Source organism: Perissodus microlepis, chromosome 17, assembly GCF_051167445.1.
Source record: "Perissodus microlepis isolate ML-2025 ecotype Zambia chromosome 17, ASM5116744v1, whole genome shotgun sequence".
Lineage (NCBI taxonomy): Eukaryota > Metazoa > Chordata > Actinopteri > Cichliformes > Cichlidae > Perissodus > Perissodus microlepis.
Genome location: NC_140477.1, coordinates 12,321,975 through 12,337,002, shown reverse-complemented (window position 1 = coordinate 12,337,002; position 15,028 = coordinate 12,321,975). Strand labels below are relative to the sequence as shown.

Genomic DNA, 15,028 nt, shown 5'->3' with positions numbered 1-15,028 from the left:
GTCCCGCTTGTCTGGTGACAAAAACTTTGAACACCACCACAACTGAACATGGGTTTTGCAATAGATACACAAGTGACAAGTGCAGGAAAGGAGAGCGCATGTAAATGAATTATCTGTATATATATATTATCTCTGCGTGAGCAAATATGGGGTGTGCTATAAGTGATGAATAGGAACTATAACGAGACACAAGTGTTTTTTAGCCCTTACATGGAGAGCATTGATGTCACTGGAGAATATTAACAGTCATTTTCCACCCACTGCCATGTATTTACTGTCTGTATATATAGAAAGTAAATATAACTGAGTGGAAAACCTTGAATAGCAAAAGAGACTGAACTGATTTAGTGTGGCACTTACATTTAGCCTGGGTGATTGTGTCGCCAATTGTTGCACGGATGTAATGCATGCTGTACTCGGGCAGGACTAGGGCCAGGCTGTGAGAGGACAAATGATAAAAACATGACATTTTGCTTTGGAAAAAAATCCTCAGTCTTCCACCACAAATCTTTCAGCAAGGCTTGCAAAGTATTTTTAGCAGGAACCATAATTTACCAGTTCACATGCAGTAAGCTGCGCAGACACTAGCCACTCTGGTTTTCCAAAAGTTTATTCCAAATTGTGTCTGGATATTGCCCTTACCACGGATCATTTTTAATGAGCACAAAACAGAATTATGACTATGTAAAGTAGGAATGCAAAACATGCACGAGGTTTAAAAAGCCTACCATCTGCATGCACCAAATCTACCGTCGCCAAAATCATATTCAAAATATTTTGCGTACCTGTAGTCTGTCCCCTTCACCGGCGCAAAGGTGTACATCCTCTGACCTCGATCGATGTAACGCTTTAGGCAAGAATATTATGACTATATATATGTGTATAAGCTGACGAAATGACCAAATTATCATGATCACGCATCATCAAATAAAATTACCTTATCTGTTGATTTCAGCAGTGTAGATATAGTCGTACTTCCTGTTTCACCCTCAATCATTTGTTTTCTTATCTGTTGACCAAACATTACAAATAAATGATACTATAGTGACACGTCACTTATTAGGATTAATTTGATAGATGTCCAGGGGGCCAGATTGGAGTCTTTTTGGATCCAGGCCATATATTTGGCAACCTTGTATTACAGTTTATCTGATTTTGATGTGACCTCCTGCAATTATAGGAGTCAGAGAAATGTGTTTTTCAAACCTGCACTTTGATGTCATCCTCGATCTCTGCATCTAGGAAATCCAGTGTTACAGGTTCATGAAACTTGGCGGTCTGCGCAGAAATGCGAGCAATTAGTGTTGTGTACCAAAAATGTTGGCAGGGGGAAAAGAAAAAAAAAAAAAAAGAGAGACTAGTAATCATCTCTTACTGATGTATTGCCAAGAAACTATTTTGATATTTTGCAGTCTTATTATGAAATAATTTGCTGTAATCATCTGTAATCAATTTGTGCATACAACATTTACAAGAAAATGCATATCTCAATGACGCCCGTGTTGCCTCGCTTCAACAAACACTTGTGTATAATAAACAAAGAAAGTCAGCCAAATAACACAGTCAGTGTAGAAATCCAAGCAAACATCCTATTGGCAACAGAAATGACTATAGCAGACTGGTAAGCAAAGAAAAAAAAAAAAAAAATCTCACATCTGATACACAGAAACACAACCTTTCTGCAAAGGTTCATCCTGCAACATGATTGCTAAAACTCAACATAAGTGATCCATAACAATAAGCCTGTTGATAATCAGGAATGCCATTTTTCATGACTGTTTGACTGGCGTTAACGACCATCTAATGGTTTTTAACGTAAGAAGCAAATCTTTGGAGAAACAAATCAATTTTTCACAAGTTCTGCCTACCTGTGGGTTCAGATTAGGATGAAGCAACACGTATCCATTTGGATCGATGGCAAAGTAGTAGCCATTTGGACCAAACTAGAAGAACAAAAGAACAGAGGAGCAAATGTCTGTGTGAAAGAGGACTGCAACTAATAATCAAATGTAATATCTACCCTATTAATACACAGGATCTGTGTGTCTTTATTTGTGTTGCCCTTACAGTGTACTGAGGAGTCAGTCTCCTGATATCATCCAGGGACACATCTATCGCCATAACCCCCAAGATAAGCTGGTTTTGAGGTTTCTAAGCGAAAGCCATAAGAAAGAACAGTTTAAAAAAAAAAAAAAAACACTGCAAGAACTCCTACTTTAAATCCTGCTGCTCTTTTGGATGAGTCAAGTCCCTTTGCGCATTCTGAACGATTTCAAGGAAATGGGGTGCAACAGAAATCTGGACAGTTTAATTCCCAATAGTGTCACGTGTTGCAATGAGTCACTGACAAGGCATTTCCAGGCTTGTTTTCAGTCACAGTGGAGGTAAGCCCGAGTCCTACGAGGTAGACATGTGACCTCATCTTGAAGCACTTAGCTACCGGATCATTTCTCACTCTGATCTGCAGTTTTGATCTCATTTTGATTTCTGTTTTACGACATGCTAGATTCTCTTCTTGTGGCGAGCTTCGGGGGACCACCGCATCAACAGAGGATGTAAGTTAGAGCCACAAGAGAGCAGAGGATAAAAGTAAAGGATGAGACTGTAATTGTATGTTTACTTTTTGGTCTGGTAAACTTTATGGAGTATCCCAAAACCACAGACTTAAATCCTCTCATGGGGTCAAAGTGTCAGGCATACAGTACATTTATTTTGTGAGTCAAATGCAACAAAGAAGGATGTAAAAGAACACAGAATGAATAAGTTAAGGCACAAAACAAAAGCAGGCGAGAATGATTTAAGTGATTTTTTAAAAAAAAAATGGTAACATAGGAGTCCAACAGTGGTTCTGGATACCTTTGAGCCTGTGCCGGTTTTGTTGAAGACGGGCAGCGTTCCAGTGATCACCAGGCCAAGCTCCTGCAAGGTTAAACAGACACAGCTTAAACACAAGTCACTTCTAGGTGTAAACAAAAGCAATCTCATAATTCTAATCTCAGGTTCACACCATGATATGCTTTACATACAGGAAATTTATTGGTGCTAGTGGTTAACACATAAGCCTAAGAAGTAAACAGGAAGAGCAGCCAGCATAAAAAATAAAATCTGTCAAATCAAACATGTGGAAGTACCCACTGTGGTGACCCCTTTTGATTAAAGGAGTAGGTCAAGGTAGACTTTAATCATACTAAACGGCCTGTCCCACCAATCTCACCGATGTTTGCTGTATGTCTGGGGGCTTACCTTTACAACCACATTAACTGCTGTGTCAGGTGTTCAAATGAAACCCAGCTTATTTGATTTTAGATTAAGGTAATTTGGAATTGTATTTACACCTACACAAAAATCAGACACAATATGAGAGACAGAAACAGATGCTCTCAGAAGATTAATGCTTAGCGGTGTCTAACGCAGTCTTAGCATATGATATCAATGCCTTACTGCACGTCATTTTCTGTTTTTGTGCAATTTTGTATCTCGTATGTCAATTTTGTATGCATTTTATATGATCCCTTTTTTTATACTGCTTTAATGACTAGATGTCAGATAAAATCCAGGATGTCTCCAGTAATAAAAGACAGATATTTCCAGCGCTGACATGAGGTCAATACTGTTCCAAACACTGACAGTATCCAAACCAGTTGGCTCACTTTATCAGTATTCTTATCTGAATTTCAACTGGGAAGTAAATCTTAATGACTTAACGACCATGATCTTCTTTATTTTATTATATTTTCTTTTTTATCAAATAATGTTTCGCAAACACTACTTCAGCAGAGTTCGGCTGAGCAGGATGACACCACCGTGTTTAGTATAACTAAATAAAACGTAGTTATCTGAAATTCTTCAGAAGACATAAAACAGATTTCTTCTAATTCCAGAGCTCTACACAAGCACAGAGTCTCTGCTTCCACACTCTTTCAATGTAATGCAATGCATTTTGGTTACAACACTTAACATACCAAAGCATCCAGGTAGACGTTAGTCCACTGAACCTGCTTGGCCTTTTGTTTAGCTTTAACCATAGGCCTGCCCAGAACATCCAGGTACTCCTGCCAAGAGGATGAAGGGAAGAATATTACTTTTGAACCTGCACATGAGGCATTCTACCACAAGAGGGCACAGCACACAAGTGGTTAAGTAAGCGAGGTGGGACTTTGACATGAAAGACAGTGCAGAAATACTGCATGAGCGTGACTGAATGTGTATTTACCTGAGTATTTAGCCGAATGGCACCTATAGATGGGATCTCATAGTAATAACCTAAGGAAGAAAAATATTTTTTAAATTTTATAAACAAAAAACACCCCCCCCCCAAGAAAAGGAAAACATATTGATATTGAACAGCAAAAAAACATGTTAATAATCATCCCCACTCCAGATTCTGTGTAAACGCTAAAATTTACCACTTTATCATCTAGTCTCCACCTGGTCGCAATTACCTACAATTAGCCTCACTGACTAGTACTGGGTTGCACTTTTCCTTCATAACTGCCTTAAATGTTTGTGGCATGGATTGAAGAAGGAACTGGAAAATGTTTTAAGGCAGACTGACATGATAGCATCGCACAGATGCTGCAGATTTGTCAGCTGCAAAACCATGATGTGACTCATCCATTCCACCTTCCCAATCCCAAAAGTCCTTTTATTTGAATGATCTGTGGTGATTCTGGAGGCTATCTGAGCTCGCTGTCATGTTCAAGAAACCAGTTTGAGATTATATGAGCTGCTGGAAGCACCCGTCAGAAGATGGGTACACTGGTTACTAGTAATTGATATGATCAACATCAATATTCAGGTAAGTTATGACATTTAAACAATGATCAGCTGATACTAAGGGGCACAAAGTGTGCCGAGAAATGATCCCCCACACCATTAGCAGACTGTACGCTGATACAAGTTAAGGTGGATCCATGCTTATATGTTACTTTGATTAAATTCTGACTCTATCATTTGAATAGCGCAGCAGAAACTGAGACTGATAAAACTCGGCAGCGTTTTTCAAGTGTTCTATTGTCATATTTTGTTCGTCCCATGTGAACTATCACATCAGTTCTGTGTTTTTAAACCACAGAACTGCTGCTCTCGGAATATTTTCTCTTTTTCAGATTGTTGTCTGTAAACCGCAGAGATGGCTGCCATAGGTGAGAAGTTTCTGCTGCTCTGTATTTGTATGCACACTTGTGTCCCTCTGCCTGCCTTCTTCCTGCGATCATCATCATGGAACCTTCAGTCACTCACATACCAGGCTGATCAGAAGGTTGGTAGTTAAATTCCTGGCTGCTCCATGCTGCATACCAAATATCCTTGGGCAAGAAAATAACCCAGAGTTGTTCTCCAGCTCATTCATCAGATTATGAATGTAGCGATTGGTAGATAGGTATGTCAAGTACGTTGATTTTCCTGCCATGTGATTTGCTGATTAGATATTTACGTTAAACAGGTGTAGCTAATAAAGGGGGCAGTGAGAGTATGCATTTAAAACCTTGTTGTTACAATAAAAATATGTTATTTACAAAGGTGTCACAATGGTACCTATAGAATATATTTTATACTACAGAGGAAAATTCAGGTGAATGAAACAAACGTGTCACAAGCTCTCTAAACCTCCAATGGACCCTGTAATGTACCTTTATTGTTGCAGGCCATCGACTGTATCGGCGCCTTGTCGTAGTTGTGTTTACCTACTGAAAACGTAAAGACACGCACCTACGAGGAAAAGAGGAAGCAATCAAATCAAATATTCTAAAAGGCTCATTCTGGTATTTCACTCTGAACATTGTAAAAGATTTTTTTTTTTTTTTTTTTTTTTTTTTTTTTAAAAACAGGCTTACGTTTTTTTGTGGGTTTTCAAGTTGAAAGATCTTCTCTGCTCTATCCTCTCCGCCATCAGTGAAAAGCATAATAATCTTGTTACAGTTCGCCCTTGAGTAATTCATCTAATGGAAACAAGGAGATGGAAATAAAACTAACCACTATTTAACCAAGGATAAATAAAAACAGCCAAAAGAAGACGATGAAAAAAGAATTCAACTTGCTGCTACTGTTAAAAAAGATGAAGAGGAATTAAACGGCAGCTCTGATACTAATAAAATCAAACCTGCAATATCTGAAACGACCAGAGGAGGTTGACACATACCCAGTATTCAGGAGAAGCCCACTGGGATTGAGTTGTTAGTGTGTCCTACAGTGTTTGCTGTCATTATTCTTACAATTATTATTGAGCACTGTTTAAGGAACAATAGTGTATAATGCAATTTAACACAAAAAGCTCAATGCATCAACCAAGTATAACCCTAGACCAGGGGTGTCCAACTCCAGGCCTTGAGTGCCAGTGTCCTGCAGGTTTAAGCTGTGTCCTTGATCCAACACAGCTGATTCAAATCGCTAAATGACCTCCTCAACATGTCTTGAAGTTCTCCAGAGGCCTGGTAATGAACTAATCATTGGATTCAGGTGTGTTGACCCAAGGTGATATCTAAAACCTGCAGGACACCGGCACTCGAGGCCTGGAGTTGCCTACCCCTGCCCTAGACACACGTTACCTGTTTAAGCTGTTCAAAGGCCGTCTCAAAGCCAGCTGTGTAATTGGTGCTGAGATTTGCAGTGATGTTCTCCACAGCGTTTTTCAGTATCTTCTTGTTCCTTACATTAGCCTGCACAAGGTTCCCAAAGCACGACACATTCTTGGCGACATTTTGGAACTGGAGGGAAAAGGTAAGGAGGGATGACGGGAAGTGCAGGGAAGACACTTACACATATTTTCTATTAAATATGTGGCTCCCCCCCCTTCATTGCAGAACCATGTAAAGACAATTCAACATTCAGGATAAAAAGATTAAAGTGATTCCATTTGAAACAATATACAGTAATTACTGACATATGTCACTTGTGTGAAATGAAATCAGTTTTAATCAAATCTGGACTGACCGAAGGGAGCTATAGGAAAAGAAGAATTGAAAGGAGAGCAGGTAAGGGCATGAAAAGAGTGGCATAAGGAGGTAAAAACAAAACAACAACAAAAGCTTTATTATGAAAGAATTATTTGCTTGAAGCAGAAATCACATTAAAAGGTTAAATTACATTTCCACAGATTCACATGTGAAGTATCTTCATGTTAATATTGGTGAATAGTTAATGTGGAGGAACAGATGGAACTCAGTCAATTAATGCACACACCTACCCGCCACGTGCACACGCACACATATAATCACACATACACAGAGCACGGACTTTGGTACATGGCTCATTAATGCCAAACATCTGTTTTGGACTTGAGTGCACCCCTCCAATCATGATCAAGTTCAACACTGGCACAAAAACAAACACTGAAACTTGCGCAAATACGAAAGAGGTGCAAAATAAATTCTGCTTTTTCTGTCATTTCAGCACTTTTATGGAAATCTATAAGTAGAATAGTATGAAAAAGTGTTTGTCCCCTTCCTGATCACCTAGTGTTTTGCATATGTTTCAGATCATCAAACAACTTTTAATATTAGACAAAGATAACCCGAGTAATATAATATAAAATGCAGCTTTTTAAATGATGATTTCATTGATTAGGAAAAAAGGTTCTCCAAACCTACCCTGTCCTCTGTGAAAAAGTAATTGGCCCTCTTGTTAAATCATGAATTAACTGTGATTAACCACATTTTTTGGAAAGCTGAGTTCAGTTTCACTAAATAATCAAGAAATCACTTGAATAGAACCTGTCTGAAAAAGTGAAGCAGGCTCAAAAAGCAACAAATCCCGCAACGATCTAAAGAAACGCCTGAGAAACAAAGTCACTGACATCTGTCAGTCTGGAAAGGGTTGCAAAAGGTTACAAATTTCTAAGGCAGATTTCTAAGGCAGTAAACCACGCTGAGAGCCATTATACACAAATGGAGACAACTTGGAACAGTGGTGAACCTTCCCAGGATTGGTCGGCCTACCAAAATTACTCCAAAAGGAAAAATATTCTGTGGACTAACGAGACAAAAGTTGAACTTTTAGGAAGGTCTGAGTCCTGTTATATCTGGCATAAAACTAACACAGCATTTCAGAAAAGGAACTTCATAACAACAGTAAAATATGGTTGTGGTAGTGTGATGGTTTGGGGTCGTTTTGCCTCAGGACCTGGAAGACCTGCTGTCGTCATTGGAACCATGAATTCTGCTGTGTACCAAAACTACTGCAGTCTACTAATGTGGCAGTGATGAGTGGGACAAAATTCCTTCACAGCGCTGCAAAAGACTGCCAGTCATTGCGAATGCTTGATTGCAGTTGTTGCTGCTAAGGGTTGTCCAACCAGTTATTAGGTTCAGGGGGCAATCACTTTTTCACACAGGGCCATGTAGGTTTGGATTTTCTTCACCCTTAATAATAAATTAAGAAACGGCACTTTGTGTTTACTTATGCTATCTTTGTCTAATATTTAAATTTGTCTGATGATCTGAAACATTTAAGATTGACAAACATACAAAAAAACAGTAAATCAGCAAGGGGGCAAACACTTTTTCTCACCACTGTAGTTAAGGATTCTCTCTCTAGCAGAAAACAGGCTTGAACAACATGGAAATAATAGAAATGGCACATAAACTGTGAACAAACTACAGAAATAAGGCAGATGGCCACCCCTCCCTGAGCCTGGTTCTGCTGGAGGTTTCTTCCAGTTAAAAAGGAGTTTTTCCTTCATATGATGGTCGTATGATTGTTGACGTTTTCTCTGTTGTATTATTATAGGGTCTACCTTACAATATAAAGTGACTGAGGCTGTTGTTGTTGTGATTTGGTTTTATATAAATAAAACTGAATCAAACTGAAAGTTGTCAGAACACCATTAAGTATAACAGAGGTAAAGTACCCTGACTATTCTAGGCACAGCATTTACAAAATAATATTAGGCTATTTACGTAGAAACATTTCAATCTGAGACAAAACGGAACAAAAACCAGGCAAATGACAAATTCTGTTATGCTTTTAGAACACTCGAGGCTCGCAGCTTGCAGTATCTGTTTCCAAATATTCAACATGTTGGCAGAAGTTTCAGGGCATATGCTGCCAAGACATTCATCCTCAAAGACACATGCCTACACACATGCACATGTACAAACTTCCTTCATCTAACTAATAATAAAGATCTGAAAATATCATAGAAACAGCAATAAAAAGCCACCAGCCTTGATACCTTGAAAATAAAGAAATAAACTTGTAATTGAACATAAGAAAATTTGAACTTTTTTACAATCTTGTTTCAGTTGACAGAGGTTTGATGGCATTAGGTTATGTACAGCTCTCCTAAGGCCCCACCACAGCACTTCAGTCAGGTTGAGGTCTGGGCTTTGATTGGGGCATTGGAACAGCTTGACTCATATTGACTTGATTCATAATTTTTTTGTGCTGCTGTGGAAAGAATTATTATCCTGTTGCATGATCCAGCTTTGAATACTTTGGTATACAAGGGAGGTCATGGTTGAGTCCTAGACATTAAGATGTCCAAGTCCTGTGGCTGCAAACGAATCCCAAATCATCACCCCTCCATCACCATGCTTGCTTGTTTTTTGCCATACATTATAGCCAAACAGCTCCACTTAATTCTTATCTGTCCAAAAGACAAACTGCTGAAAGATCTGCTTTTATTGAGGTGGTTACACTTGCAGACCAATTATTCAAGAGCATTTGATTAGTGGCTCATGGCTGCTACTTAACCTCTTAATGCCTAAGGAAGCAGTAAGGGTATATCTAGTTTGTCACAAGACTCCTTTGTAAACTCTCCTTTTTACATGGCATTAAGTCGAAACAACAAATTAAATATATACAGAATAAAGACAATGTTAAACTAGTGACTGACAGATAAAGCACATACAGCATACCAAACAGATGGATGCATTTTAAGATTGTTACTTATTGAATTAACAGGAATTTTCAACTCTAAAATAACTGAGAAGCCTTTGGTTTGCTGGTTTGGTTCCACTTTCCTTACAGTTAGTTAAAAAAATACTTTCTCCCTTCGAGAAAGCTTTCCGTTAATCTACTAGAAAATTAGGAACTATATGAAATAAGAGAGTCCAAGTATAAGGCATACATGTTCCATTATAAATGGTTAGATGGCAACTAGCTGTCAGCCATATAGAATTTGGTCAGAAAGGTGTGTGATGTGAGAGTGAGGCAACACCCTTGGTCGCCATGGCAACATTCTGGGAAAGCCAACTTGAAATATCGATTAGACTTGCACATATCAAATTTTTAAGCTTCAAAATGCAGTCTACAGTTTACAAACTTCGCTGGATTTGATCAATATACCTATTACACTTGAGCCTTATTTCATTAACTTCAAGGGCCTGTCTACTTAGCTGATATGACAGCCCCAAACCAAACGTTCAGCTGAAACCGCTGCTTTATTAGGGGAAGTGGAAGAAAATGTAATTAATGTTTAATATGGAAAGAAAACTGAAACATAATGGGTATTTCCTACTGTTAGAAGAATGTGAAGGAAGGGCAAAGATAACAATACGGATAAAGGAGATTTTAGACAGGACCAGAAGACTTCTGTGCCTAAGCAAGTGGAGCAATTCATTCGACTGCAGCAGAGATGTTTGAGCCCAGGCAACCAATCTGTAGTATAAATGCTACTCTTATAAACCCGGGTGATTTATGTCCACGCTGAACATAGAACACATTCAAACTTAAGTATGTGATGTGAAACTAAGTACTTGTGTACCTCTTAATGCATGGACTTGTAAGGAAGAAGCTTACATTACATCCAGTCTCTGGTTTGCTTAGTCCAGCTGAAAGCTATCTGGGCCCTATCAGGACAAAATCTTGCCAAAGCTAAACACAAGCTGTGTTTTAGCTGTCCCCACACAGGCATAGAAATGGGTTATCGATCACTCAGAGTTAAATAAAGAAATTCTCTGGTCAAGCTCTGTTATCTTTAATGAATCATCATCATAAACAGCACAGGTAGGTCCCACCTTTGACCCCTACAGTAATCACTTCTATCTGAATAACAAACTGTTACAGTCGGAGTTACAATAAGCCAGGCTCAGATACTGAGACACAGTCTGACACTTCACAACTTATATACTTACTTTATAATTCTGCATCTGGATTTATGCCATTTATACAACAACAGACTAATAGAGTTCCACTGTTCATGTGAAAGACCGATGCTTGAGAAAAACATGGCTCAAATGCTTTCTGGCACATTTGAGGCTGAAACAATCTTTTGCAATTTTCTAGTTACTTTCTTTGGATTTGATTTTGGATATTTTCTCCTTCACACAAAAAGATCTACAGAGAGATGTCTCTAGAGTGCATTCCTCTACATCACAAAAGATATTAGTGCCAAGGGACAGACAAAAACTGAGTTTGAGGGTTCCCTTTAAGCAGCCCTGCCACAAAGGATCCAAATGAAGTTAGGGTGTTTGCATTTAAGCCCTTATCACAGCTAATATAATTGTCTCCAATATCTCTTTGGGACTACTCAAATTCTTTCAGCTGGGGGACATTACTAGTATAACCCTTTTCAACTGTGTTATTTTTCTTTCCACAAGTAATATCTGTAGGAGGAAGAAAAGCTTTAACTGACCAGGCGATGGAGCTCTAAATGATGATGGATGAATATTTCCCCTATCCCCATGGCAGTAAAGCTTTGATGCCTGACAGTCCTACCGTATTTCAATTGGGCAGTCGGGCAATTTCCACTACATGCCTCTGACTCAAAGTGAAATAAAAAAGAAAAGAAAAAAAAAAGCATACTTTGATTCATCAAACTTATCCTGTGGCCTTTTGTGGCTCACCCAAGCTGTGTTTTGTGTTGTCACATATAAAATACTAAATAAATATACACACATACACACACCGTATGTGTCAGATAAATGAGCTTACAAGCATGCATGCATCCACGCAGGAATGCAGCCACAATGAAGATCTATCCATGTGTCGTCCATGAAATTACTAGAAAGGCCGCTGCCATGTTTAGACCAATGACTCGATCCAGGCCAAGGCTGCTTAAACAGCCAAGCCACCGCATTAACAAGAAGTCCGCATTAAGATTCATCACTGCGCGTGCCTGGAAATTCATTCATTCATTCATTCTGAACAGACAGATGATGAGATCAAAGCATTAGCTGTGTGAGTACTCACAGAAACCACGTTCACAAAGTCATCATCCGAGAGGGTCTCCAGCATCTTGCTGACAGATATTTTGATGAGTTTGAGTGTGAGCCCCGACACGCTGCCGCTCCTGAAGATCAAAAACAGAAACAAACTTTGTCTTAGTTACGATATCTATCAGAATAATCAAGTATTAGAAATTCATCTTCTATTTTGTAAAAGGGGCAGTAAAATGTTCTTTTAACATAACTTCATGTTTCTAGACAGTGGAAAAATGTCAGTCTTAGTTTTGCTGGATCTCAGTGCAGCATTTGATACAGTTGACCACAACATATTACTCAAACGACTGGAGAACTGGGCAGGTCTTTCAGGAACTGTACTAAACTGGTTCAAAACATACTTAGAAAACAGGAAATACTTTGTATCAATAGGTAACTTCACATCTGAGCCGACAAGTATCACACGTGGAGTTCCCCAAGGTTCCATCTTGGGACCCCTTCTGTTTAACATTTACATGCTCCCACTTTCACAGATTATAAAGAACAACAAAATAAACTATCATAGCTATGCAGATGACACACAAATATATATCACAATGTCACCAGGAGACCGAGGCCCTGTACAGGCTCTTGGTGAATGCATTGAGGAAATTAATGACTGGTTGTGCCACAATTTTCTCCAGCTAAACAAAAACAAAACTGAAGTAATAGTCTTTGGTGCCAAAGAAAAACGATTACAGGTCACCAGAGAACTTCAATCTATACACCTAAAAACCACCAACCAGGCGAGAAATTTGGGTGTAGTGATGGATCCAGACCTAAACTTAGAAAAACACATTAAGACAGTAACAAAACCAGCTTACTATCACCTCAAGAATATTTCAAGGATAAAAGATCTGATGTCTCAACAGGACCATCTTTAGTAGGCTTGATTACTGTAACAGCATCTTTACAGGTCTACCTAAAAAATCAGTCAGACATCTACAGCTCATTCAGAACTCTGCTGCTCGAGTCCTCACTAAGACCAAAAAAGTGGACCACATCAGTCCAGCTCTGAGGTCTTTACACTGGCTGCCTGTCCGTCAGAGGATAGACTTTAAAGTTCCGATGCTGGTCTATAAAGCTCTGAATGGTTTAGGACCGAAATACATCAGTGACCTCCTGACCCAGTATGAACCTTCCAGATCCCTCAGGTCATCTGGATCCGGTTTTTTATCAGTTCCCAGAGTCAGAACCAGACACGGAGAAGCTGCATTCAGCTTTTATGCTCCGTATATCTGGAACAAACTCCCAGAAAGCCTCAGATCAGCTGAAACACTCAGTTTATTTAAATCCAGGTTGAAGACTCACCTGTTCTCAGCTGCATTTGAATAAAGCACCAAATCCACACTTTTAAGCTTAAATTTCAAAACTTATATTTTAACTACTGATTTTATCTAGTGTTCTGATTTTTTCTACTGTTTTTTTAATCAATTTTAAATCATGCTTTTTATTGTTTTTGTTTTTTAATGTCTTTGTAAAGCACTTTGAATCACCTTGTTGTTGAATTGTGCTATATAAATAAACTTGCCTTGAGTCATAACTACATCACAATAAATAATTTTCGCACCGTTTAAGTCAACAGAACTTAAATAACTTACACTTTGTTTACGTTTTTAATTGCTGTGAACATTAGGATAAAATGAATAACAAAATATCTGTGTCAGCAATGTCCAACATCTCTTCCCAAAACAAAAATGGAGCCTATAATGTATGAGCAAATAATAAAACTGCTTCTTCTAAGCAACAGACTAAAGGAGGACAGAACTGGAAAAATCAAGGTGACGTTCATTTAATGTGGTTTTCAATAAAGCATATTGATGACAGCTTTTAATAAGCCTCATTAATCTTATATGTGCCAATTACCAGAGCTGTGTTAAGAGTTGCAAGTGTACAAATTTAGTTCAGTTCTTCATTCATCATATTTTGCAGTTATTTAGCCCTAGAGCAGGATTATGACCGTCTCTAATAATGAACATTCACCTGAGTGGATAATATCACTTTGGCATCAGAAGCAGTTACACAATTACACGATCTTGATAGTGCTACGCATTTGTTTTAAGGTAATGAAAATGGAGAATCGATAATCATACAGAAAAAAACAATAACAATAATAACAATAATATATATATTTTTTAAAGTTACACAATAGAGGATTAGCTTGAATTGGGAAATCAAAAACATAACGTGTGTGTTCTTGGAAAATCCTATGTAGTTCTGTAATATGGAAACTTTAAAGCATAAATCTCAGGAGAAAATAACTGGACTGTGAACATCGAGGTTGCTCAGTTCACTGGCTGCTCTTTCTTTGTCATTGTCACATGCGAGTACATCGCAGCAGCGCCCAGCGGGATGAGGCCAGTCAGAGGGTTAGCATCAGGGCCTTCTGGCACACCAAAGAAAATAAAAGCTGACTGTAATGGATGAATCATAAGGTCGTCACTCACGCATCCACCAGGATCAGCATGTCCTTGGGTGAGGCCGCCCCCTGGATGTACCTGGTGAGTAATAGCAGACACACATACATAGGTTGTGGCTACTAAGCACATACAGATATATATGTGCACAAAGAAGTGGAAAAACACACATGTACAAAGGAACAGTCAGTAACTGTAATGCAGAAAGGCTATTTTTAAAATGCAAAGCACAAAGACAGAGGCACATATTAGTTTTGAGGCTGTATATTTGTAATCTTCTCACCTTTTGTGAGCAAGAAAGCAAAAACTTACTAACTTACATCAATTGCTTTGCATTTCAAATCAATCTGAACTTTGTAATAGTTAATTACATGTCTGCTCTAATTTCTTTAATAAGCAAACAGTTGGTTGTCTTTGTTAGAGTGCTCAGATGCTAACAGGCTGTCTGAAGCTAATGAAATTTAATAACATGTT

The 15,028-nt window shown here is 38.5% G+C and overlaps 1 protein-coding gene across 2 annotated transcripts in view; it reads right to left on the bottom strand.

Annotated features, from left to right (window-relative positions):
• Nucleotides 1-15,028, bottom strand: part of cacna2d1a (calcium channel, voltage-dependent, alpha 2/delta subunit 1a) — a 106,717-nt gene that overhangs the window by 29,984 nt on the left and 61,705 nt on the right. For both annotated transcript variants that reach the window (XM_084909529.1, XM_084909531.1), the window contains exons 9-22: nt 14,585-14,635; nt 12,130-12,229; nt 6,546-6,704; nt 5,835-5,939; nt 5,631-5,709; nt 4,214-4,263; nt 3,963-4,052; nt 2,857-2,919; nt 2,068-2,151; nt 1,869-1,943; nt 1,207-1,278; nt 938-1,009; nt 786-847; nt 361-437 (exon numbers count right to left, since the gene is read on the bottom strand). In XM_084909529.1, the coding sequence (XP_084765655.1) occupies nt 361-437; nt 786-847; nt 938-1,009; nt 1,207-1,278; nt 1,869-1,943; nt 2,068-2,151; nt 2,857-2,919; nt 3,963-4,052; nt 4,214-4,263; nt 5,631-5,709; nt 5,835-5,939; nt 6,546-6,704; nt 12,130-12,229; nt 14,585-14,635 (1,139 nt within the window). The remainder of the gene's footprint in view (nt 1-360; nt 438-785; nt 848-937; nt 1,010-1,206; nt 1,279-1,868; nt 1,944-2,067; nt 2,152-2,856; nt 2,920-3,962; nt 4,053-4,213; nt 4,264-5,630; nt 5,710-5,834; nt 5,940-6,545; nt 6,705-12,129; nt 12,230-14,584; nt 14,636-15,028) is intronic.